The sequence below is a fragment of the Drosophila yakuba genome, chromosome 3R (assembly GCF_016746365.2).
Source record: "Drosophila yakuba strain Tai18E2 chromosome 3R, Prin_Dyak_Tai18E2_2.1, whole genome shotgun sequence".
Lineage (NCBI taxonomy): Eukaryota > Metazoa > Arthropoda > Insecta > Diptera > Drosophilidae > Drosophila > Drosophila yakuba.
This window is the reverse complement of record NC_052530.2, coordinates 18,203,838-18,230,043: the sequence shown is the minus strand read 5'-3', so window position 1 is coordinate 18,230,043 and position 26,206 is coordinate 18,203,838. Positions and strand designations below refer to the sequence as shown.

The window sequence follows — 26,206 nt, the reverse complement described above, 5'->3', positions numbered from 1 at the left end:
TGTGCTGAATCCTACTGAAAATGCAATTAACTGAAAGGCAAAAAACACAGGCTTCTGCTTATCAATATGCTTCAGTATTTATTTAAGTATTTCTCACTTTGCTTTAGTAGTTTTCTTTTTGAGTAAACTTAGTTGAGAGATTTTCAATTTATACAGAATAGGGAATAGGAAACTATGCTGGGAGAAGTGGGCAAGTGGGTATGTGGGATATGAACTTAAGGTCAGAGGTGATGTGGGATTATTGATTAGGGTCTAAGCATATACAGAGACATATACAGATATACACAAAAATACAATTACAGCTAAACCTTTAATAGAGCGACTCTCGGCTACATATGCATATATATATGCAATGACAAACGCACACACATTTAACTAGTACTGATATTGTGTTTATGCATAGTTTCATAGTTTATTTATCCATTCTCTAGGCGTAATAGACAGCAACAATGAACTATATTTTTCCACTACGGATTTGCTTGACTTGTGTATGCCGTTTGAGATTCAATAATTTACACGTTAATTTGCCTCTATGCGGATTATGTTATGTTGTTATGTTCATGTTTAGACTATTAAATGCTTTCAGCATAATTGTTGAATTGTGGCTAATGATCCATTGATCGCTTCGTTTTGCTATCCATGTATTGCGCCTGTACTTTATTTCAGTTGTATTATATTTAATTAAATTTATTTTACTTAGAGCTAGACAAAGACGTTTAAGTTTCACTTAGCGCTTTCAAGGGTTTCTCAGTAAATTCGAAAGTGGGAGAGCAAGAGGTACAAAAGAGCCTTACATAGAGTGTGACGTCGATACATGACTTTGCCATTTGGCTTACGACTAAAAACTTGGTAGTTTCTGTTTCCGTTTCCGTTTCGGTTTTCGCTTAAACTTCATGTCACTTACGTGCTAGTACAATATAGATATATTTGCTGTTTATTTACATAATTTCATTTCGAGATTACTCGTCCTTAGTCACTAACTTTTCCTTTTCTAGGGTACAGTTTACACAACGCAATCACCTTAAGGTACAAATGAGTAAAGTAAAGGTACAGAATTCCCATGGCTGTGTGTGTGTGTTAGTGTGTGTCTGCGTGTGCGTGATATGTAGTTGATGTTAGGGGCAAATAGCCCTCAACATTTAGTAATTAATAATTCAGAACTCTTTTGATATGTTCGAGAGAGAGACGCTAAACTGTGGTTGAAGCCACCACAGAACGCGGGTGGTTCAACTGCGGGTAGTTTGCCTAACCGCCCACGATTTCCACACGGCACAACTTGTCATAAAACTGCAGTTTCGCCCGACATTTGATGCGAAAATGCAGCTCGGCCGACGTTCCCTGAGGGACGGGATATAGCCACTAATGCCCCGTTATTTCCGACCGACCTACCCCAACCTCCCAACCTCCCAACCTGCCAACTTCCCCACCAAACCAACCCAACTCGACGCAGCTCAGGGCGGCTCAGTGCAGCTCAGTTGAGAGAATGTGTCAACTTCGGTGCCAATTGTGGGGCCATTAAACTATGACGCAGCATCAGCACTGCCACTCTTTGGGGCACTAAAAAAAATACCAATTGCTTTAACTCTGGGATGATAAACACAGTTTTTCGGAAAACTCTTCCCCAATCAGTTAGTTTCTAAAAATTAATAACATAGTTTAACAAGAAAACCCCTTATTAGCATGGGATAACTCTGCGTTGATTAATAACATGTTAATTAGTGTAAAACAAAATATTTAAAATATTATTTTGGTAACCGAATTTGTATTAATATAAACCGGAATCATTTTTATAAATAAATGAACAAAAACGATCCCAAAAGTTGCTTCATGTTTTTTAACTGATATTATCGTACATTGATATTAGGTAGCCTTTACATTCAAGCTGCACTTTTTTCCAGTACAGTGATTTAATATTCGAACATGTCGAGGCATTTTTGGACATTTGGCAGTGTTATCTCTGTCGTGCCAGAGGCAAAGTTATATTCTCAGCGAAAATAGAGATGTTGTTAGCAGTCAATGCTGGATTCTACGGAAGTGGCAAATTCCACAAGACTCAGTAGTTTCAGCACTTAATGCTGCAAAGCCAGCTGTCAGTTGCAATGGAATCGGAGGACCAAGTGACTGCAATTCACTTTGCTGACCAGGATAAAAAGGACAAAGTTGAGGGCAGAGGTGAAGGGTTCAAAGTGTGGCAAAAAAGGTCGATTAGATAATTTGTTGATGCCACTGCAGGCCAGCAGCACACTTATCCTTATTGCAATTTTCGAGTGCCTCGCCGAACAGTGAAGTGAGCACTCGAAACATTTGATTTAAATTTACAAAAGCTGTTGCGAAACAACTTTCGATGGCCCATCTGCGGTTGCTTAAATACCAAATACATTCGTTTTCTTCTTTGATTTTCGGAGTTTATTCATGCGAGTTTTTACCACTTTTCCAGAATTTATTTAAGCATGCAAACAAAAGTGTTGAAAATGCCTGCAACTGCACACGGATGGATGGATGGATGAATGGTTGGATGGATGGTTGCATGGAAGGATGGATGGTTGGATGGCCTGATGGATGGGCGGGTTGGCAACTGGTGGGCGTGTCAGGCGGCAAAATCGCAGCATGTTTCACGGCAATCACTCTGGAGCATTGTTTGCACTGCCCCGCGTTTATTTTCGCTGCAACAACAGAATCGGGAGAAAAACACAAAAAAGTGCCAGCAAAACGGGGTGGAGGCGCAAATATTAAGCAAACAAAAGACGAACGCTAAAGAGGGCGGGAAGAAAAGGCTTTCAGCTTTTCACTTTTCATTGCGTGCCATCGTAAAATGAAAAGTAGTGCGAAATATTTGTGCAGAATCTATGTCAGCAGTTCGCCGCTGACGCAGCTCGTAAAAAGCACAGGGCCCCGTAATTTTTATGCCCGGAAAAACTGCTCAAATTACAGTCGAGTGCTGAGTTTCCACGAAAAGCGAGAAAACTCCAGAGAACTTCGCTGGCAGTTTCGGCCACTTCACAGTTGCATCGAATTGATCTAATTAGGCTACAGAATTGAAAAGGACACGGTTCGCTGAAAGCTGCAAAAGAAAACTTTTCGATAATGATTATTGATTCAGGGACGGACATTGTGGGTTCGAGTTTATAAAGTTTCATTTTAGTTTTGGCTCGATGGGGAATAAGTTTATGATTCTCTTGTTTCCATGAAAGTTAGAGGTTGATTTATTTGTTGATCGAATGTATCAGCAATTGAAGTGATTTTTTTATTATTATTTTTTATTACACAATAAAGGTTTTAGATTTTTTAATTTAGTTGAAATTCAAAGTTTGCAGCACCTTACTTAATTCATTTGAATAGATTTGGCATTTTGAAATTGTTTCTAAGAATTTCCATAAACAAATCCACCTGAAGTTTATTACAAGTTCGCCCACCAGAATAACCTTTTTATCAGAAACCAGAGACCTTCTTCCTTGGCTAGAGAAACACAAATTGTTTGGTCCGCATCATCACGAAAAATAAATGTACTTCTATATATTTGAGCTGCAACAAGCTGCCATCAAATGAACATTTCCCATTGACCGAGGTCGTCCTGATTAATGAGCGATGCTTTCGGTGGCAAACAGCCACAAGAAAAGTCAAGGAAACGGCTTGATTTATTGGAGAATTGTAGGATGGAGCTGTCGACTGATGGCCACTCTGCTGACCAGCAGCAGGAGGCCTTCGTCCGCCAAACAGAAGTCAAGCGGACTTTGCGCCTAAGCCGAGGCTAATGAAAACGAAAACAAGAGTCAACGCTAAACGCTTTAAAAATCTTGGCAGCTTAATGGCCAATTAGCGAAACAAAAGGGACATTTTCCGAGAGCAGGAGCAGCAGGAGCAGCAGACGGGGACAGTAGTCGGGATAGGAGCTGAAGCCCAGAGGCCTAGATTTCAATAAAGTGGATTCCACGGACACGGAGTCCTCCTCCGACTAATGGAGAAGAATGGGAGCTGCCGCTCGAGTGGCGCATAAATTACAATTAAGTGTAATTAATCATTGCTGAGTGGCCCGCCGGCATCGACATCATCGTGCAAGGATCTGGGCCAATTGAGGAGGAGACCAACTACCAACAACCAGATGCGGACCTGCCGGCATTTGTTTGGCCGTTGTCTTATCCTCACTCACTTCCCCCAAGGAACCAGGAGCAAAGAGTTCCGGGAACAGGACACTCGAGTGATTGGTTAGCCGCATGGCCACTTAGCAACAATGGGAAATGGAGCAGCTGAAACACCAGCATCGAACAGCAAGCGAAGCAGCAAGGACAACAGCAAAAGGAGTTATTGTCCAGATCAGGTGACTTACTCTTAACACCTTGGTGGTCACAGAAGTTACGGAGGAACTCTTTGAAAAAGCACCAATACTAAAATACAGTTTCCACAATTTACAATTTACAATTGTCGCTACGGAAATCGAGAATTAGGTTTACTGGAAAATTCTTTTAGTTCTAGGAATAACGAAATACATTAAAATAATTAGAAATACTAAATCTATCTGTTTCAAAAGACAAAATTCATTTGAAATAAATTGTTTCCATGAAAATGAAGAATTTATTGGCATTAATTTAGTGTGGAATTCATTAGAAATATTGAATTTCTATGTAAAACATTCATTACAGTGATTCATATTTTTGAGTGCTCACTTTTGGGAAAACACTGCTCAACTTTCTGTAGATTGCGTTTAAACAGATGGACTGCATATTTTCGAACAAATATTTGAATGTCCATAAATGTTTATGCAAATGCTTTTATATGTTGTTAAATAATATATACATGTTTGAATAGGTAACATGCACAGTTTACCATTTAACAAACCGTTTGCAAACAATTTTACATCGTTTGTGCAAACGCTTTATATGCAATCGAAAATGCTGAAATTTTCATTTTTTTATTTGCATAGAACTAATATATAAAGCCAACTAATTAAAAGAGAGCACCGAGGATTGGTAAACTAATTTGTTTGGCAAATATCGGATTAAAGGTAAAATAAAACGTATTTAAACGGCTTTTTGCGATTGGATTTTATTTATCGAGCCTAACAAGCAAAAAAGTATTGAAAATGTGGCTGTTCTTTTACGCAAATTCACAAACAGATTTTATAGTGGCTGTTGTCTTCAATTTAATAAAGCTGACCAGGCTAAAAGTTAATTTTCCCACAAACCCATATTGTCAGACTATTATTTACGGACACTGGACTGCCGACTGCCGGGGGGTTAAGGGAAATGGGAAAGGAAATTAAAAATTGAGATTTTGGCAAATTGGCAGGAGCACACAGTTTAATAAATAATATTATGTGCTTAGGGACTGGCCAACCAGGCACTGAATGGAGTTAACCGCAAACTATTTTTATACCGGGCTCATTTGTGGACGCTCGGCCGCTGGAGTGTTAAGGGGATTGAGCCAAGAGGAAATGGCCCAGTCTGCTCCTCTCCCTTTGGACCACGTCGCATGTCCATCTCCTGCACTAGTTGGCCATGGCAAAAGGCAAATCAATGAATGGCATGGCATGGAATGAGGATGGGGATGGGGATGGGGATGGGGATGGGAATGAAAAGCGGGAGGAAAAGCCGGGTGGAAAAGCGGTCGCTGAGAGCGAGTGTGCTCCATCAACGGCTCGTTCAGTTGGAAAAGTTATTGCGCCAGAAGTAATTCTATAAAGAAAGCTGTCAGCCTCTCTCTTTCGCTCTCCATTGCCCATCTCTTTCGCTCCTTGTCTCCTTGTCCCTTGCTAGCCTCCCTGACCTGGGAATTTGCCTATTCAATATGAGTATTTCAGTTTTCATCTGCTAAACGGAACTTGCGCTATTTCAGGTCCTCGAAAAATCCATTCGCATGTGGAGAGGTCTCTCTATATATAACACGCCATATATCGCCAATCGATTTTCGGCCATCCAATGGCTATTTGCGGTCTCGACCAGCGAGTTGAAGAGCCGAGCTGTTAGCGATTTTGATGAGTGCGGCATAAGGCATGGGGCATATTCGATTACCAGCATCGAAAAGGGTTCCCCCGGGATGAAGAATTGTTTTTTGGGCAAGCTGATTTCTTTTTCTATTTTTTTTTTTTTTTGAATTAAGCCTAATTTGATTAGTTGGGTTCAGTCGGTCACAGGATGCCAACAAAAGAGAATAACGAGAGAGAGAGAGAGAGGACTTGGCCCAGAAACAAAGGACACTTCGCAGTGGGCATTGTCAGGAGCAGAGAGAAGTTCCAAAATTGATTTTACGTTCAACAGTTTTATTTGCCAACATAATTTAATAATAAACTTTGGCACTTTTAGCCCTGACCAAAGAGGGGTTGGAATCCAGAACTGAACAGAACTGAACTGAAGGGCTCTGGGTGGCTCACTGGAGCTTGAAATTTATGTTCACGCCTGCATTGTTGCCTCGCAGCTCCGCCAGGACACTTTCCCTGATCCTGGCCCCTCGGGCGGCAGCTGTCAGGAGCACAGAACACGGTTAACCGATGGACAGAGCCTGGGTTCGTTTCGTTTCGTTTCGGTAAGGCATGGTCTGGTCTGGTTTGGTTTGCTTTTGCTTTTAACTTGGTTTGATTTTGGACCGATTTTTTAGTTTCGGCCCATTCCGATTCCGTGCTTTAATTGGAAAATCAAGCTGCCGAGGTGGGAGAAGAAATAATATTTTATCAAATAAATTTCGTTTGAAGTGCTCGTTGTGTTATTGTTCAATTTGTGGCCAGCCTTGGTCCAGCCAGTTGCTGCCTTTGTCCAAATATTTGTCAATTAATTAAATGCCAAAAAAACGAGGGTTGGGTGCTGTGCGAAAGGTTTCAAAAGCCCAATGAATTATTTGTGAAATTTATATTCAGCGTCACTTGAACACCTCGTTTTGTGTAATTAAATGGTATTCACATTTTTATTAAATTTTTCCACTCTGAACATTTTATTAGATTTTCTCACTTGTGGTCGACTGCATTTCTATGGCTGAATAAAATGAATTATCACGAATGCTAGGCTAATTGCTCTTTGCGGAATAAAATTACCGAATTAAAAAGTTATGTCTCTTGAACTTTTCTCAGTTTAATGCAGCTGGGAATTTTATCAATTTTCACAAATTAGAATCATAAATAACTTAAACATCAATTCAAATGATTAAGTCTGTGCAAATTATGAACAAATTGATTTATACAAATTTTCTTTATTTCTTTAAAAAGAACTATTAGCTTATGTAGTTTTAAAGCTCAAAAACAGCTTTTAGACTTAAACTTTTAAAATGACTTTTCCTTTTTTGTTGCTTGATTGCTTTCTATGTTTAACAAGAAAATAAAGAAAAGTGAGGATATTTGGGAATTTGTCAAGGAAACACTACTATTTACTTTGAACACCTAGCTCGAAATGCCTTGAGTTCCCCAGACCAATTAACACCGTCGGCTCGACATTCCCGCTTTCTATGTCCCCTGTTCTTTGCCGGCGACTTTGCCTGAAAGGCGACATTCTTAAAGACTCATCAAATATGCGGGTTGTCAGGCAGTCGTTTTCCCCGGGGAAAATCAAGGAGACGGCCCACCCAACAGACCGCCAACGATGCCGGCTATGGAGAAGTAATTCAATTTGGGTTTAAAATTGCAAGCTGCAGAAGGAGCTGCGAGGCTGAGGAGGCTGTGAAAGAGGCCGAAGGAACTCGGGGCGTGGCATGTCAAGGAAAGAGGACCTTGATGAAAAGGTGTAGGCTGAAGGATGTAACGGGCCGCCTCCGGAGGACTCTGGGGCTTCCTTCTTAATTAAAATGCATCACATGTGAGGGCCGGGATATAAAATCGATTGAGTGCAGCTTAAATCGCTTGATACTTGTCGACGGGAATCAGGCAGAAAAGGGTTAAGTATAAGGATAAGGATAAGCAGCGGCAGCCACGTCCCGGAGAGTATTAAATAACTGTCATTGTAAGTGGCGATTGGAAAATGGTCCCAATTCACTCGATACTCCACGACAGCCATCATTTCATTTATTCAGAAACTTTTGCTTTAAATTAAATTTGCCTTCCGATTAAATTACCAACTGGCATTAAGCCTGGATCCTAGTGCATTACGAAATGATTTCGAGGCTGTGGCAGCGAACTCTTTTGCATTTGGGGCACATAATTTTAATTGCATGCTGTGCGAGGCAGGTGCAGTCGCGAAGGGTTGGAAATCTATCTAAACTTTGCCTGCATTTGTTATTGTTGCAGTGCTGGGCAAACTTTTTCCGTGCCCCAAAGTTTACCGCCCCCCCGTTTTTTTTCCACCCACAACGACAAAAAGACGATCGAAGGGGGAAAAACTTTCTACGGGCTGCGGCAAGAAGCTGAAAATCAAATGAAAGTTGCTGGCCAACGACTTAGTGGCAGCTTAAAGCACTTTAAGTTGCCAAATGTCAAAGATTGCGTATACGCAGCGCAGTCAGCTGCACTATAGACATTAAATGTCAAGTTCAGCCACATATGAAGTGAACTGGCTTTTTGAAAGAAATGTTATTGATCATGAAAGTTGCTGACTTGACAGCAAGTTCGAAGATTTAACATTTATATTTTATAACCTTATTATAACATATTATAATGTATTTAAATTAAAGCACGTTTTGAGCAATATTTTGAGCTGGGCTAATAGCACCCAAACTTATATGCACGCATATATTTATCGAAATGTTTTTGCTAATTTGCCTAGACGAAAATCCCAGGGAGTAAGCGCCAAGAAAAATTGTGATTAAAATTGCGTTTTTATGATCCATTGGGGCGTGACTGGGGCTGCTGGTGGTATTAAATGAGAGCCCATCCGGTTCTAACGTATAAATTAGCACGCCCGGCTATGTCGGCCATAAAACGTTTTCGCGGGCATACGTTGCGTATACACAATGCGGCGTAGGAATGCGAGCTCAGCCAGAAAGTAGGCTACAAAATGACACGCGCCAGGAAAAGATTTAGACTGGAATGGCTGGGAGGGCAGAAGGAAGAGCGAAGAAATACAGAAGGAAGAAGGAAGACAGTGTGCAAGTTGAGACTGCGGGAATTTGTGGAAAGTCGTAAAGCAAAATAAACACTGGCAGGCGTAAAAGTTATAAAAATGCCAAAATATAGCCAAAGTTAAGCCGAGCGAGAAGGACAAGGTAGCTGCGAAAACTTTTGGCGGCCAACTGTTGATAGTTGGCAGTGCTTAGAGGGCGTGGCAATGTAAAACACACACACACACACAAAAAAGAAGAGATGAGAAACGATGCCAGCGAAGCGGCAAAATTCGTTTTAGCCGTCTATCCAGCTATTCAGCCATCCTGCCATCAATCAATCAATCAATCTGCGAGTGAGCGCGCCTAAGCCAGTCAACATCAATGGCCTTTTCCCTAATGGCAAGCGACCATTTCGAGTTCCCTTTTGGCAATCGATTGCAATTTATGCGAAATGTTGACATTCATCGTTTGACTTTTTCGGCTTCAGAATCAAGTTAAACATTCGGGGAATCCCGAACAGATTTACAAACAGATTTTAAAGCGGGGCTTAAAGGATTGCCAATTGAATATATATGACATACATTATGTATACATGGGATTAGCCTGAAGGATTGCAGCCAGCGATGATTTTCCAAGGGCAGACAGTCGACTTGAGAAATTGAAGAGGTCTGGAAATTGTGCAAAAGTGAGCAAATCAATGTAAACGGACATTTGTGGCCATTTAATTCGGTAACCTGGTTAAAATTCAAAGAATTTTACCCATTTCGAGAGAAAAGATTTACTTAAACATTCGATTGTGGCCACATATTTTCATTATGCTGAATTGTGTTATTTTTCAATCGAGACAGTAAGTTTTTCATTGTGGCTGTTTGCGTTAAAAATGTAATTGTTGGTTGGCTGTTATTGACAGAAATTTGTATTTTCTCGGTAGGTGGTGTTTTTTATGTTCTTCATTTTATTGAATTGCGAAAGCAATTACGGAAAATCTATTTGTTCAAGCAGCAAATGTACAACAAAAGCAGTCGAGACTTTCAAGCAAATGGGGTTTTCTGTGCAACTAGTGTAGTGAGTTTTTTTTATACCGATTATGCTAATGAAAGGACATGTTCAGCTTGGCTGGCAGGGATCCTCTTTCCGAGAATCACGACGCAGATAATACCACTTCACCATGCTGGTCACGTAGACTCCTAACTTGAATCTGGCTAATACAATTAGAAGCAGACAGCCAGAGGCTGGAAAAACGAATGCAGAAATAGGGGGGAAAACCGAGCTTCAGGATGTCAAATGTTTCAATTAAAGCTCGCGAAAAGCGAAACCCTAAAAAAGTCATGGCCTTTGAAACAGGATTTCAATGATAGGGAGACAAAAGGATTCAAACGCAGCAGTAGTCACAATCACCAAATTGCTTCCAGCGGCGAATCAAAGACGAGAGAAAGAGGAGAAAGTGGCAAGTGAATGAATGTTAGGGAAAGTTGAATAAAGTGAGAGAAGCAACAAAGTGGCTCTAGCGGGAATTTCTACAACGAGAAGGCATCGCAGAGAAAAGCTTCCGGGCATTATCTTAATTATGCAAAGCCGTATCGAAAGAGTTATGGCCTAAATCTTAACCCATGGGCGTATGCTAAAATCGGATGAAAAACACGAGTTGACAAAAAATAAGTGTTTTAAAGATTAACTACACCATACTTCGAAATTTTGATTGCTTGTTTCAGCACAAGTACAATATCCCTTTCACATTTGTGCATGCCTGAATCCCTTTAAAACTGTTCGTATTCCTGCTCCGGTATGGAAAATGTATTCAATCAATATTGAATATAGGCAAATTTGAAACGTAATGGGTTAAGGCTTTTGGCCGCGCCACGCACATTTATCATGCCATTTTTTTTGGAGGGTTTTAGGCCACGACAAATTCCAAAGTCAAAGTCAATGGTTGCGCCCCAAATAAACCCAAATGGAATGTGGGAAGTGGGTCAGGCCCCCCATTCGGTGAGCTGTGTGGGCGGAGGGGAAAGGGGCTTTCGGGCATGGCCATTTCGTGTGTGCCATAAAGCACTCAGTGCCCGAGTTTCAAGCCCTTTCTCAAATGCGAGCCTGCGACACGTGCGAAATCGTTGATGGAGTTCATGGAGTTGAAGTTGAATTGATTGCGTGCCAGTTGCGGCAATGACGATTTTTCCAAGCAGTGGGCGGTCCAAATGGGGCGTGGCTTTCGATAACAAATGCCGCTTCGCTTTTGTTCCGAGTATTGTAATTAAAATGACGAAAGCAGCACCAAAGCTTTAATAAACTGCCAAAATAAACACGAAATGGAAGGCGCGCGAAAGGGAATCGAATAAACAAAGAGTGGAAAAGTTGTAAGCGGATTGCCTTGAATCCAAAGGAGAAACCGAGGCAGACGGCATAAGTACTTTGTATTAATAACAAAAGCGGAAGGGAATGGCACTGGCAAGAGTTGCGGCATCCGCAAATAACCGGAATTGAAACTCGAGTGGCAAAGGGGTAAGAGTAACTAAGAAACAGTGTTACACCGATAGAAACCCTGGGAGATGTTGCAAGCACTTTCAAAAAATATATTAATTAACTATAATTGTATTTAGATCACACAACCATTTATATTTGTTAAAATCTCTCTGGTTCTCTTTTATCTAGTAACATTAATAGGAATAACAATAGTATTAATATGTCAGCAAGTCCCGAATAAAATATAAAATAATTTACCAAAGCCAAAAATTTCTTCAAAATTATCCCTTCGTTTATTATTCTTCTTCTTTTCTGGTAATTGATTGATACATTTACTTGGCCAAACCTAATAAATAGGATAATTTTTCCCCTGTGTTGGCGTAATTCCTCATCGTGGCGTGAAGAGCAAACTGTTTACATTTGTCTTCCCGATTCTGGGCCAGAAGACAAAATACTTCGCTGCCAGTGGAAAGCGAAATTGGGCCAGGGGCAACATCTTAATTATTCCGCAGGCTGATAGCTGTGTTTTCGCAGGTGCTACTCATTAAATCATCCGGTAATCGGAGGATCAGGTTGCGGTACCCAAAAAGGCTTCTCGGGTTAACGTCTCTTTATGTGTTTGTGTGCCGGTGTCAATCACAGTTGGCTTAATTAACATTGTGGAACAGATTTCAACGCATAAATTCAAATCAGTCTGCAAAGTTTGGTCGTAAAAACGCGCTATCATCGTGGCACTCGAACTAAACATAACATTCATTGGGGCGAAGGGTCGGGAATTTTACAGCTTTCGCTCTGTTCCCGTAATAATAATAACAACAATAATCATTTTGCATGATTTACGAGTGCAGCTGGCAGCCCTGTTCGTTCAATGGCCATAAATTCTCATCAATAAATCAAATGTAGAGCTGTTCGAAATTCGAATATGAGGGCGCCGCGATGTATGCAGCGTTTTCTTTCATTTTTTTTCCCCATGTATCTGCATCTGTGTGGTTTGGTGTTGTGTGCGTGTGTTTGTTTGTTTGTTTGGATGGGTTAGTGAGTGAGTGAGTGAGAAATGTGGCAAGTGACATGTGTCACTCCATAATAATCGCATTTGCATGGAGGCAAACCGCCATGAATATCCAAACAGAAACTTAACTAGAAGCTCTCTTAGGCGCCGGGTTTGAAGATCTTAGACCTAATCACGTTTCGGGTTGGGTTTCGATTTTGTTTTTCTGATTTGTATTCCTTTTGGTTAGTGGGACTTACGGCTAGATACTAGTGCGATTAAGTATACGCATAGTTGATTGCTTAGTCTCGGGGACGCGCTGATAATACTTACAGGTTTCCATATCCACTGGATCAGTGGGGTAGAGGGCTGGGATTGCTTACGGTTTAAACTGTGAGACATCGAGTTGGTTTTAGGAACCCATTTGCCGGCCTAGAGCAGCTCCGTCTCCATCTGCGCGGCCTCCACGGTCTCCACAATGGTAGCGGTGGCCGCCGTGACCGAATCTCATGGAACATACCGCGTGGTCAGCGCACCATCGTCATCGTCGTCCACGCGCAGACCGCCGCATCCGCAGGGCAGCCAGGTGGCTGCGCCGCCGGTGAGATTCAGACAGCCTTTTGGTCAAATCGCAGACACCTGCTCCAGTTCGGCGCTGGAGCGGCCCGAGTTCATCACCACCACATTCTTGGCGGCATAGTCCGTGATGAAGCGATCGCTGTTCCGCGGATGAATGTTGCCCACATCCTGGGCACAGCACCACGGATTGCGCATGGTCAGGATGCGCTTGAAGGCGTCGCGGAACTCCTTGTTGAAGATCGAGTAGATGATCGGATTGAAGGCCGAGTTCGAGTAGCCCAGCCAGGTGAGGATCTTGAAGGTCTGTCCACCGATGCAGGTCTTGCAGAAGGCGGCCGTGATGTTCACGCAGAAGAAGGGCACCCAGCAGATGAGGAACACGCCCATGATCACGCCCACCGTGACGGCCGCCTTGTGGTCGGATACGTGATATGGCGAACTGTGGGTGTGCAGGTTGCGCACCTTGAACTTCTTGGGCTGGTTCTTTGGGCGCCGGATGCTCTTGTACCGCTGCTTCTCGGCCACCTCACCTGGTCGAGTTACCGCCTTGATGGACTTCACGTGCTTCTGGGCATAGCAGTATAGCCTGGGAGCATATAAGTAAAAGGGAAGTTTTTAGTTATACAATATTATATATTTTCAAGCTTATGTCGAACTAATTTCAATCACTTGGCTAAAAAGCAATGGAAGCTGCCTATTCATTTGTCATCGAGAAGACTCATAATCACAGCATAACATTACACTTCCATGCTTTTTGTTGTTTCTTGCGAAAGCATGATATTATTAATTATTTATCACCTAATGAACAACTGGTCCCGATTGTTGCCTCGACACGATTTCTGCGTATTTTGCCACTGGTTACGGACTGTGTAGTTACTGGTTACTGGTAGTTGCTGGTAATTGATATGATAATTATTCACTTGGGTCGCTTGGCATGTCAATTAAATGGATGCCGACAACAATGGCTCTGCACACATCAATAACCAAAGGAAACACATTGCGTATACGCAAGGTCTGACTATCATATCCAATCTTCCACTTGAGTCGCTCTCTAAGCTCTTTCGCGCCCACTCCACTGGCTCCACTACATACGAGTATACGAGTATGTCGCATACACAAATAAACAAGCATATGTGTCTGTCTGTTGCTGTGAGTGTTTACTCGTTGGTCGCATAAAAAGGATAACTGGACGAGAGCAGGCCATGTCAGGCACAAATTATGACGATAAAAGTATATTTATTCTGCAATTTAACCGAAATTTGATAGAAAATTCCAATGCCAACCAACAGGGGATCCATTTGATGATAGAGGAATTGTGAGTTGGAGGGATAGAGGGATTTGGGATGCGGCCAATGGCTGCAAATCTCGTTAAGCTAAAATGGCAACGTGCCGCTGGCCGAAACGTTGATGAGCAGCTATCGCTATAGCGTTGCTGTGGTGGTGAGTGGTGTGAGTGTGTCCTTGCTTAGTCCTTTCGCACACGCCCCAGTCTTTTGCCAGCTCCTGGGGATTACTTAGACGGACACTAATGCGTGCGCTTATTTGTTCAACCCAAAACCCCTTGCCCACAATCAGTTTCAGTTTCTGTTTCAGTTTCCGCCTCCCCAGTTCTCTGTCGTGCCTGGAGGCCATCAGGGGCGCAGGTCCTTGCGGCATTTTTCTGATATATTCAGCAGTGCGATAGCAGCAAAACTTCGTCAGTTTTTGCAACATTTTATTATTTACTTTTTACTGCTTCTGCCACGATTTCCTTTCTGCTTTGCTGGCCGCTTTTATTTTCCCTCGCAAAGGGTATTCAACGTACGCAATATCAAGTTCTAAAACAAATAGTTGTCTACATTTATATAAGAACTATACTACCAAAAAATAATAATATGAACTAATATTATTTTTAGACCTGAACGAAGTGATCTCAGAACACCTAAAGCTGGCTTCGTTTTAAATTCTTAAGTTGTTCATAGATGTCGTTTATAAGTAGAAAAGGATATTGTATTTTCATGTGTCCTTTCAAAAGAGTATACAAACTTGGCTTGGAATAGGATGGCATGCATTCATTTCCCCAACTTTTATTTTCAGCTCATAAAAATATTTGAGTTCCCGCTTTGTTTTCACTTGGAGAGCGATTTTGGCAAAACTTTTGTGTGCCTGCGGAAGTTTCTGTGTTGCTTCGCACAAAACCCTGGCCTATTTGTATCTACATAATTGCAGCTGAAGGCGTCTGGCAATATCTTACTTTATGCATTTCATGTTTTATGCACGCACAACTTTTTCCGCAATCTGGCCAGCGGAACCGGCCATTTCAGAGCGATACGGCGATATGGCGATATAGTGGCTTTTTGACTTTTTGACTTACCGACAGTAGATGCCAATCATGACCACGCAGGGGAAGTAGAAACTGATACAGCTGGACACGACGGCGTAGGTGGGCGTGAGGTCCAGGGCGCATGTTGGATACTTTTTGCCATTGTCCTCGAAAATCAGCGGCTGGTCGGGCCGATGGATGCCCAGCGAGATGGGCACAAAGGAGACAAACGCGGCGAGCAGCCAAATGGCGGCGATGGTGATGACAGCCACGCGTCGTGTCACCCAGCGGCCGTATCTGCAAGAGAGGAGCAAAGGGTTGCATCAATTTGCGGCAAAGGAAGCGGAAATACACGCGCCATGCCTGCTGTTCCTCACCGCCCCTTCCAGCCTCATCTCCATACCAACTTCCTGCTCGCTGATATGTTCCCAAACTGCTCCTGGCGTATCCCTTTTTGTCCTTTTGCCCTTGCGGTAACAGCGGCAAAGGGTAAACATACACCGCCACCAGACACACTCGGGAAAAGTTTTGCTTAAAGTTCGGCGTTTTAAAGCTCGTGCTTAATTAATCGAAAAGTTTCTCTACTAAGCCCCATTTCAAAAATACTGTTTACAGATGGAAAGCCGCTGTGCAACAGTAACTCTATTACGGAATTAGTGTTTGTGTAACAAAACCGCTGTTTTCCTAATTAAAAATATGTATTTAAAAGAAAACAGTAGCTTATAAACATTACTTATATAAGGTTTCATTTAATACTACAAATTTATCATTTTCGTTTAATAAATTGTATAGAAAACACATAACTTTAATATATAATATTTTTGATGTTATTTATACCTTTAATGTTGGTGCTAATTAAACATTTGTTTTGAGCTAGGAGTACAAAGTGATCCCATTTCATGATTTCAAACTTCGGCCATACATCTTCTCGCAAATTGGTTAAGTGTACATAAGCTGGAGCAACACGTTGCACATGCGGAATCAGGGGCGCGGACAACACGAACATGGACCACGTAGCGATGTCCTGATTGTGGCTTTGCATGTCCCTGGCAATCCCTCAGTGCCCAGCAGACAGCAGCCATTAGGCAACATCATTTTCGGGTGTGCGCGACAAGTGTTGGTCCGGCCCACCGGAAAAAGGGATACCCAGGTCCTGAACTGGGATTCAGGGATCAAGGATACCGGATCAGGTGCTCAGTCCGCAGGTCAGTCGGCATGTCATTAATTACTCGCCTTGGTCGGGGTGACAAATCGGCAGAAAACCCAAAGACAAGCCGCACACGCATTGCGGCGAATGGCATATGCAAATCATCCTCGACGGCTTTCATGGTTTCAAGCACATCGATTTTGCCTTTACAGCAGGAAATGAGCAGTCTGCAGTGAACGCAAAAACCAAAACCCAAAACCCACAACCCGAAACCCAAAAACCCAATACCCCGGCCAAAAATTCACAAGGCAAGGATCCCCGCTTCTGTTGCCATATGCCGCATCGTTTTGGCTTGTGCAGGAAATCAAACAGAATAATTCGATTTCAATACAAGGACGCACTTACACACACACACACACACTCACACACAGAGACACACACTCATGCTCAAGGATGATGACGGAGCGGAAACGGAAGTTTATGTAATTGTATTCACATACAAATTCAATTTCGTTTTCGGCACGAAAATTGATTTCCATGTGACGAAAGCCCGCAGCTTGAGTTCCCGCACCGCAGATCCACTCACCTGAGAACAGTCGCGGTGCGAATTATAGGTACAACTATTATTTAGCTAGCTAAGATAAATAACAAATGTAAGGATTAATTGGTACTGCTACTAATACCTTTTTTTGGAACAACTGACCTAGGAATTACAAAACAAAAGTGGACTTCAACTTGAAGTATATTTATTTATAGATTGTTGGACCTATTGCAGCATAGCTACCCAGCATACCCACATTCCCCGAGCCCCCCGTTCTTCCTTTCACCTGGTCTAATTCAGTGTCTTTGAGTGGCTGAGGTACACGCTTTGATATATGCACATAAGCCTGCAGCCATTAGGTGACACACGATTTGCTCTGGCCTTGTGTTGGTAAGTGGAGCAGCCAATCAGCCATCGATGGGCCAGGCTAATTGAAATCGTGTGTGAGAGTGTTCCAGGCTGAATATTTGTATGTGTGGGTATGGCAGTGGGCGTGGATGTGGCTGTGGATGTGGATGTGGATGAGGATGTGGGTGGGTGCCAGGAGCAGGCTGCTCCAGCCGAAGGACATTTGCATTTAACGCTAGCATCGAAGCTGCCGGCTTGACTGGCTGCGTGGCATGCGGTGGCTTTTGTGTTTGTCCCACATGCACTCAAGGAATTACCGCAAGGCACGCACGACGATCCTTCCGCAAAGGATCCTCTCCAACCTCCGCGTTTTCTGCCGTCATTTGCATAGTTCCAGTCCCCCTTCTCTTTTCTCTTCTCGTCCTGTCAGCTTGGCCGCTTTTGTTTTGGCATGGGAAATTTGATGGCTCTTTATGAGCGTTTTTGTAACTGTCATGGCTTGCACGTGCTCAGTGCACTGTGGGTCAAAAGGTTAAGAAAGTGGCCATGCTTTTTGGTAACTAAGGCTAAAACCGAAAGTATACTTATTGCAAGACGTTCAAAAGGTAAGTGGGGATTTAAGGATAAGGCTTATATAGATAAACTAAGTTACCTAAGCTTTTTTATGAAATCAAAGCCAAAATCTTATAATTATTAATAATTTTCTGCCACTTTAATTGTACCATTTTGAAGGAAAATGTCGTAGCACAACAATGTCTGTTAAAAACCTCTTGCCAGTGGGTTAACATAAATTCGAAAACCAGTAAATACAGCATAAAACGTAACTCGCCTTGTTGTGCATCACTGATTTATCAACCCCCCATCAATTTTCAATCTCCTACAATAAAAGCGCCCTAGGAGTCCCCAATGATTTCTCAATTCTTCTTGTTGGTTCCAGCCCCATAGTTCGCTATTACATTTCCTCAACCACAACCAGGACAAGAGAAAAAATACAATTACAAAAAGTTCCCAGGTGCGTCATTGTTGCTGGAACAGGTTTTTCAGTGTGCGTTTAAGTATTGTGCCTTCGGGTGTTGGGCAACCAAAAAAAAAACCCCTTATACCCTTCAAAACTCCTCCTCCTACTACCAAACCGAAAACCACCGCAAAAGCTCCTCCTTGCCTGCGGCAAAGTTTCATTGTTCTTTCCGTTTTTATTGCAGTTTAAAATGAATTTCACATATGCGACTGACAGTTACGATGATGACAGGCGCCAAAGTCAACGGCAGTGCCAACAAAAAGCCGAACCGAATACCAAAAAAGGCAAAAACGGCAGCACCGAGGCATCAACTTGTCACATAAAATAAGAAAATTTCTCATTTGCGTTATATTTGGGTTGCGCCGCCTCATCTTCACTTTGTCTGTTCGCTACTAATTAAATTTGCACGCGCTTTTTATCCAAATTGTCTTTGCCAATTTCCCGGCTCGGAAAATCCAGGCGCGCGCAATTAAATTAAACGCCTGCAATTATTCTAAAACGCTAAGAAAACACGCTGAATCAGCGATTTCTTCTGTCTCCTGTCTCTTCGAGCGACAGCTCCTAGATGAATGGTCCTTTCTTGGGTGTTGGATGATGGAGCTGGCTGCTTTCCAGTGGGTGGTGGCTCTCGACTCCTAATGAGACGCCTTCGCGTGAACTTTGCCCCTTGTTGAGGGGTGCGCAAAAAAAATGCGCTGCTGCCTCCACTTTGACATGCAAATAAATCAGATTTACATAAAGCGGGAGAACTGGAGTTTGAGTTGGATCGGCATAGCCATAGATATATATACATATATATGCTAGGCACATCCCAAGGAACCCAGTTACCATTTCTCACAAGACACAAAAGCTAGCAACTGCGCGCTGCGCTGAGTTTTCCATGCAATTTTCCCTGCCCTCTGCTCGGCACCTTGAGATTCTGACTCGGACTCGGGTTCACAAAGAGACTGTTGGGTATGAGCGACGTCTTGACATTTGAAGTGCAAAATGTCTCGGGCCCCTGAACAGTTTAAGTGGGCGGTGGAAACTGCAGAGCCCGCCCATTTGCCCCAGGTGCGAATCGAAACGAGTCCAGGTGGCTAAACTCAATTTCCTGGCAATGGCCTGGCCAGAGGGCACAAAGTCTGAGGGGCTATGCAAATGTCATTAACCCAAGGGCTTAAATTAATATCGGACAACATTAGGCGGCGTAAGTCGGCGATTGAAGGGCGCGATTTTGAGAACAGGATACATTTATCAGTTGGCTTGTGTAAATGGCATGAGAAATTCCTTTAAGCACTTGAGAAAAACGAAGGATAGCAATGTTCAATTGATAACCTTTAGATTTACAGGTAAGCTATTCCTAAAATCATGATCTTATAAGGCACTTTAATGCTTTATTCAATTATTTGTATACAGTTTTGCTTGACTTTTTGCAGCTGCTTGATTTTGCAATGCAAGCAAATCCCAATACGTCAAGATCAATCGAGCGTTCTGTGTTGTTCACCCTTCATCAACCATCCGATGTCGAGCATGAAGTTTTCTCCTCCAGTGAGAAATCTATCTGCTCGCCGTGCTTAATTTCACTTTCAATTCCATCTATCTATCTGCATTTCCCCCCGCCCCCAGAGGACAAACGGAATTCGAAATGAGGAAAAATGTACCATGAAAACTGTCATTTGCTAGACTAACCCCACAAAAATCCATCCCACTTTGCTACCCCGTGCCGTGCTCATTTAAATCCTTTTGCCGTGGCATACAAAATTTGCAATCTGAATTTTCAGGTCGCCTCGACATCAACTTGCCACATCAATGAAGCGTTATATGCTCGCCAACTCGTTACGTGAACTCGGCTACACAAAAGATGCACAGATAAATGGGGAAAGCTGGGTGGAAAATTCAGCAGGTGGGCCCAGCTGCTGCCCCACTCCCCGCTCCGCACACCCCCACCCACCCACACAAATGTCGTGTCGTTTTCCATAAGCGAATAAGCTTACCCCAGGTGGCAAGCAGCACACCAATACCAACAGCAACAGCAACAGCAAGAGGAGAAGGGGGCAGGGTGTGGAAAAAATATTTTTCTACTTTTGGCTTTTGGCTGAAAATAGCATCAAAGGATTTATTATGGTTCTTTCATGACATGGCGCTGTGGGTTAGGGCTGGCAACTGTCTCGATTTGCGATGGTTGCCCCCACTGGTCCTTTCTGCCCTGCCCAGCAATCCCTTTTCCCCAATAGGGATCTATTCTGCAATCATTTGGTCGGTTCTCTAGCCCTAAGCCAACTCCCCGTTTTGCGACTGTCAGCGACTTGACCAACGTCATTTTTAACACAACTCCTATGCACTGAAAAAATGAAATGTTATTCCAAATATAATATGGCGACTGGAAAACTATCATTTAAAATCATAATTCTGAAACACTTCTTTTAACGCTCTCAAATTGGGATTGTTTTTCGATTTCAATATATGCTCTACCAATTTGTTTGCAGTGCACACGTGAAAAATGAAATAGAACAGCGTGCAGACAATGGTTTACCCTCTCGAAAAGCCAAATATGAAGGAATTCTGTTGTGGCTGCTGACACATAATAAATTTGTGCGTTTGTTCTTGGCCGCAAATGTAATATTCGTATGCCGAAAAACATTTGTAGGATTGCACTTCTGGGCACCGAGGCATTGTTGAAAATTTAATTAACACACAATTGTTGTGGTCCAGCCCGAAAAAGGTAGGGAAGGTGGTGGCTGTGGAGATTGGGGGCTTGGGGAGTGTGCTTGATAAACTAGTTTCAAGTTTACCGAGCTGACTTTCGACTGACTGCTTTTGTGAGAATTGCTCGCCACTGGAAATCAATTTCAACTGCTGACTGCTGACTACAAAGCAGACTAACATGGCTGACTGGCAGCGTTTTAGGCACCGACGACAGCAGGACAAGCTCATTGTCATTGTCGCAGTCGAGGAAGCGCACAGATACCCATACCCCATACCCCACCCTCCACAGGACACCCAGTACACAGACACACGAAGAGAGAGAGTACACAAGGACACACAGCACCTGAGGCAGCAGAATTTGATTGCCTCTGGAGCTTCCTGCCGGGATGGCGCAGCTGGAGCAACGTGCCGGATATACAAGGTAGATTGTACTGCGATAATGGAGCATTTGGACAGCATTCGGTCCACTGACAGATGAAGTCATCTGCAGAGGGTGTGATAAATGCGATATCGAATCCAGCTGGACATAGGCTAAAATACTTGCCAGTATATCAACTTGTTTTCGTAATATGTAAGCCAATTATACATTCTAAGAACAAAAGAATTCAGCTTATGTACTTGAACTTTCCATGTTCTTTTGCTAAGAGTCCTCACTATTTTATAAAACAACATTATTGAAGCGTAACCCCCACAATCTGGGTAAGACAACCCAAGTTGCCACTTCACCACTCTCACAAGCTGGTAATGACACTTCTTCTGATACTCTTTGTTGGCCTGACCCAGAGACCCAGTGAGCATGACTTGGCTGAACTTTGTTGGCTGCCACAAAACCACAGCTGAAGCGCTGATCCTAAAGTGCTTAGCCAACAACTTGAAGATGAAGTCGCGTCGGAGAAGTGCAAAAAGTCTCGTAATGCGCCATAAATCTGTTACTAATGAAACAATTATGAGCGTCGATTAATGAGCCCCTTTCGCCGAAAAGAACTCGAGCACTGGAAATGAGAAGGACTCGCAGCAGTAGAGCAAAAACGTGACAGGCATGACAACGCGGCGTATGAGTAACGTGCATACAAAGCACCTGCAATGGCCTGACATTAATAAATCGATTCGAGGACGTGGCTCCGCTGTAACATCATCGTCAAACCGTCAAACACTCCGACAGTGCGGACAATTAGTTATGGATTGGATGTTTTATGTTTTTGACACAATCCTGACAATCACTCACCTGAGCGGATCCTTGATGTGAATGTAGCGGTCCATCGAGATGGCGCACAGGTTCAGAATTGACGCCGTCGAGCACATGACATCAAAGGCCACCCAAGTATCACAAAATTGCGCTCCAAAGATCCAATATCCTGCAAGAAAAAAAAAGTTGGGAGGCTGGTTGAACGAGTGTTTGATTGCTTGTTTAAAATGCTTAATAAGTACTTTCTGTCTGGACGTGGCGGAAATTGCCATGTTGCGGCCGGACGGCGCCAAAAAAAAAGTTGTTTCATTTGCACGGCGGTAATAACAAATGCAGCCGGGAAAGGCGGAAAAGCAACAGAAAGTGCAAAGGCAACCAGTGTCGCCAGTGTTGCCAGTGTTGCCAGGTTCTTGTTTTATTTATTCACGACGTAAATTGAGTTTAAATGATTTCATAAATTCATTTCCGTTTCCTGTGCTTCCCCTTCCCCTTTCCTTTCCCGTACACATACACAAACACACCCACACTCACACTCACTCACTCCTTTTTGGGGCGTTCGCTATTTAAAATTCATTTCGCCGGGCCAAAAGTGAAAACAAATAATTTATTTTTTCGGACGCTTGCCAATTTCATAAGTGCGTTGCAATTACGTCCTACTCGATTGATGTTCCGTGCGTGACCAGAAACGGATGTCCTTTGAGTCCTGGAAAAGTGGTGAGCGGTATGGTGGTCAAACATCACCGCTGTACACACGAATTCAGTAAAAGATTTGCCACATAAAAAGGGTATTTATTCGTGCTGTGGCATTCAACTGATGATTTGGGTCGATAAGAATATGCATATCATGCTCGTTACAGCTTTCATGCCAGTTAATCAAGCGTGCGGCAGGATATGGCTTAAATGCCACAGGAAGAGCCGAAGCAACTGCGACCCAGCTCAGCATTCATTCATCAGGATATCAAAAGACAAGGCTATCAGGATATCAAAGCTGACCAAGCCGGTCAGCAGAAGTGACTTCCAGTTGGCAACGCTTAATTGAGTGATTTCAATTGAGGTATTTATAGGGAAATCTACTGCAATGTAGCAAGTCATTAAAGAAAGTTTTAAATTAAGCTAGTTTTGTGAGGAAAGCTGGCTTTTCAAAGAAAAATATAATTAACCTTATTTAAATAAATGAAATATACCATTTTGGAAAGCATATTGTTTAAAGAGCTGTGTTCAAGGCTTTGATTAGACATTGAATATACTACATTTGCACTTCAGACTCCTAAACCTTAGAGTGATTCATAGCACCACTTCCCTTGGCTTAAAATTAAGCAAGCTTCAGCATTTTCAAAATGCCCATGGCATCAAAAATAAAACCTATTTTAGGAGGGAATATACTGGCAGTACGAAGAAGAGCAGAAGCTTGTACTCAAGTTAGCAAATACTTTATGCCGCTTTCAATATGCATACACACACACATACGCATATGAATAGCTCTTGGCCAAAAAGTATTCCTTATGCTATATGTTTTTCCGATTCCTCGGGCTGGCAGCATCTGTCGGATCTGGCCGGGTCTGTTGTTGTTTGAATTTATCCAATTGCGAACCATGTTTATTTGCTGATTTGCCTGTCTTCGAGCGTGCTAAATGTTGCCTTGGCGAAAATAATTTGCCACCGTGTGTGCCACTCGATGTGTGAGTGTGTGGGATGTGTGTGCATAAGTGTGGGTGTCGCAGGACCCCAGGCTGCTGTTTGTCTTGAGCAGCTGAGCGTTTTTATTTATTTTTTCACACTCTCGCTTACGCGGCACTCGTCTCCTCAAAGTGCCAAAGTCGTTTATTATTTTCACACACCCTCGGCGGTAAGAAGGCGGTTGCAGTGGCGTATTTGGGTATTTTTCGAGGGGTTTTCAGAAGCTGAGGCAATTTATGAGCACTTTATTTAATGCCAAATTATTTATATTTCTATTTCTATAGTTTCTTGTATATTGAGCCACTGTTATTGGGTAAACTAATATCCAGATTTCCTGTATTTTGAATGTCCCATAGCCCAAAGTCCCCTTTCATCATGCACAGTTTGGCAATTCTGACACATGTCACCTCAACTCATCTCCATTTTTTCCCAACTTCACTTCACCGCATCGCTTCGCTTTGGATTCCGCTCACATTTTCAGACTCATATGACAAGCTGGCAGTTTTCTTCTTTTGTTTGCTGTTTATGATTTTCCACTTTTTTGCCGCGTGTGCTAGCGAGTCCCAACACATTGATGTCAGCTGCATGTTTCCTGAACCGGAACACGTTGTTAGCCCGGCTCCTCAATCCCCCAATTACCCAAGTGGCAGCTGAAAAGTTTTGCATGGCAAGGCTCTCGCCTAATTATACCCGTTACTCGTAGAATAAAGGGTATACCAGTTAGTCGAAGGAAGCGTTTCCGACCCTATACATAATCTTAATCAGAAGTAAGAATGTCCGCGCATCTGTCCGTCCGTATAAACGCTTCGAACTCAGAAACTATATAAGCCAGAAACTTGAGCAAGCAAAAGGTTTTCGTTAGCACTTTCACTAGCTGAGTAAAAGGTATCTGATAGTCGGGAAACTCGACTTTAGCGTTCTCTCTAGTTTTCCTCTTATTTACTTAGCCAATGTTCCCATCTCCGCTGCAGCTCGAATTAATAAAATGCACCCATAAACGACACTCAAATTGTTTGGATATGAAACTGGGCCACACATATAGCGCCATTCCATATTCTAGACTGCAGCTAAGCGAAACTTTGTCAGCCTCAATGGCGAGAAATGTATCGGAATGGGAAAGAATCCTCTGGCAGGATAACTCAAGGAATGACTGCCATGGCTGCACTCGGAATGGCTAATGGAAAATAATCAAAATGTGTGGTAGCACTCGGCATCTGCATGTTAGCCATGGCACCAGATGTACAACTGGTATAAAATGAAATTCCTGTTTCGCTGACTCCAACCTTTCGTCCACCGATGGGTTGTCGAGGGCCAGCGATGTAGTTTGAATAAATGAAAGTATAGAAATTTTAACAATATCACTAGTATCACTTGTGTGAGAATAATAAGCAATTTTAAAGCTAAATCAACGGATTTTGGACATAATTTTATTCAAAAATTGAAGTACTTACTTTGGTACACAAGTTTTTTTTAACATAAAAGGTTCCTTTAAGATGCGTACTTTAATTGAAACACGTAAGCTGTACTTTAAAACGTCTTTGTGTAAAAGTGTTTGAAATATTTCAAAGGAATTTAAATGAAACAAGGCTTATTGGAGCCTGGAGTCCGACATAAGCCAAGTGTTTATTTGCTCAAAAATGCAAAGGCAGCCCTCGTTTTTGGTGTACAGCATAGGAGCAAAGGAGGAAGTCTTGTGCAATCACAATGGACGCCCGGTCGGGAAACTCGGAAAAGTCGGGGAACTCGTGCGTCGACTTGTGCAGCTGACACTTTAAAAGGCATTGACAAAGCCACATAAAATCCGGCTTTAAGCGCTGCCAGGCATGTCAAATGGGCTCGAGTGGTGCGCGGATGGTTGAGTGGAGCAACACCCTCGTGGTGCCCATGTTCCCATATTCCCATATTCGCATATTTTCATTTTTTATTTTCGTTAGCACTGGAGTAGCCTGCAGCATTTTGCATAAATTTCATTGCTGGGCTAACGCGAATTTCAATTGCAATATTCCATTACGCAAACTGAAGAGCTACCGCATGGCATTAGAGGGGTACGCTACTCACCCAGCAAATCGTTGACACCGGCGAAGGTCATCACCAGCGAGGCCACGAAGAGATCCGCAATCGCCAACGAGGCCAGGAACAGATTGCCGATCCGGCGCAGGCTGCGCTCCGTGTAGATGGCCAGGCACACCAGGATGTTGCCGGCCACCGAGAGGAATATCAGCACCGATAGGAAGATGCCTGCGGCGAGTCCAAATCAAATATCACACCCATAATCGCAGCTAAGGGTATCTATATGATATAGCATACTTATGTGGGCGGG

The 26,206-nt window shown here is 42.9% G+C and overlaps 1 protein-coding gene across 2 annotated transcripts in view; it reads right to left on the bottom strand.

Moving 5' to 3' along the window:
* Positions 1 to 52: 52 nt before the first annotated feature.
* LOC6537342 (dopamine receptor 1) overlaps positions 53 to 26,206 on the bottom strand; it is a 37,615-nt gene continuing 11,461 nt past the window's right edge. For both annotated transcript variants that reach the window (XM_039376839.1, XM_002097863.3), the window contains exons 3-6: positions 25,945 to 26,124; positions 22,249 to 22,378; positions 15,333 to 15,578; positions 53 to 13,565 (exon numbers count right to left, since the gene is read on the bottom strand). In XM_039376839.1, the coding sequence (XP_039232773.1) occupies positions 13,025 to 13,565; positions 15,333 to 15,578; positions 22,249 to 22,378; positions 25,945 to 26,124 (1,097 nt within the window). In that variant the 3' untranslated portion in view covers positions 53 to 13,024. The remainder of the gene's footprint in view (positions 13,566 to 15,332; positions 15,579 to 22,248; positions 22,379 to 25,944; positions 26,125 to 26,206) is intronic.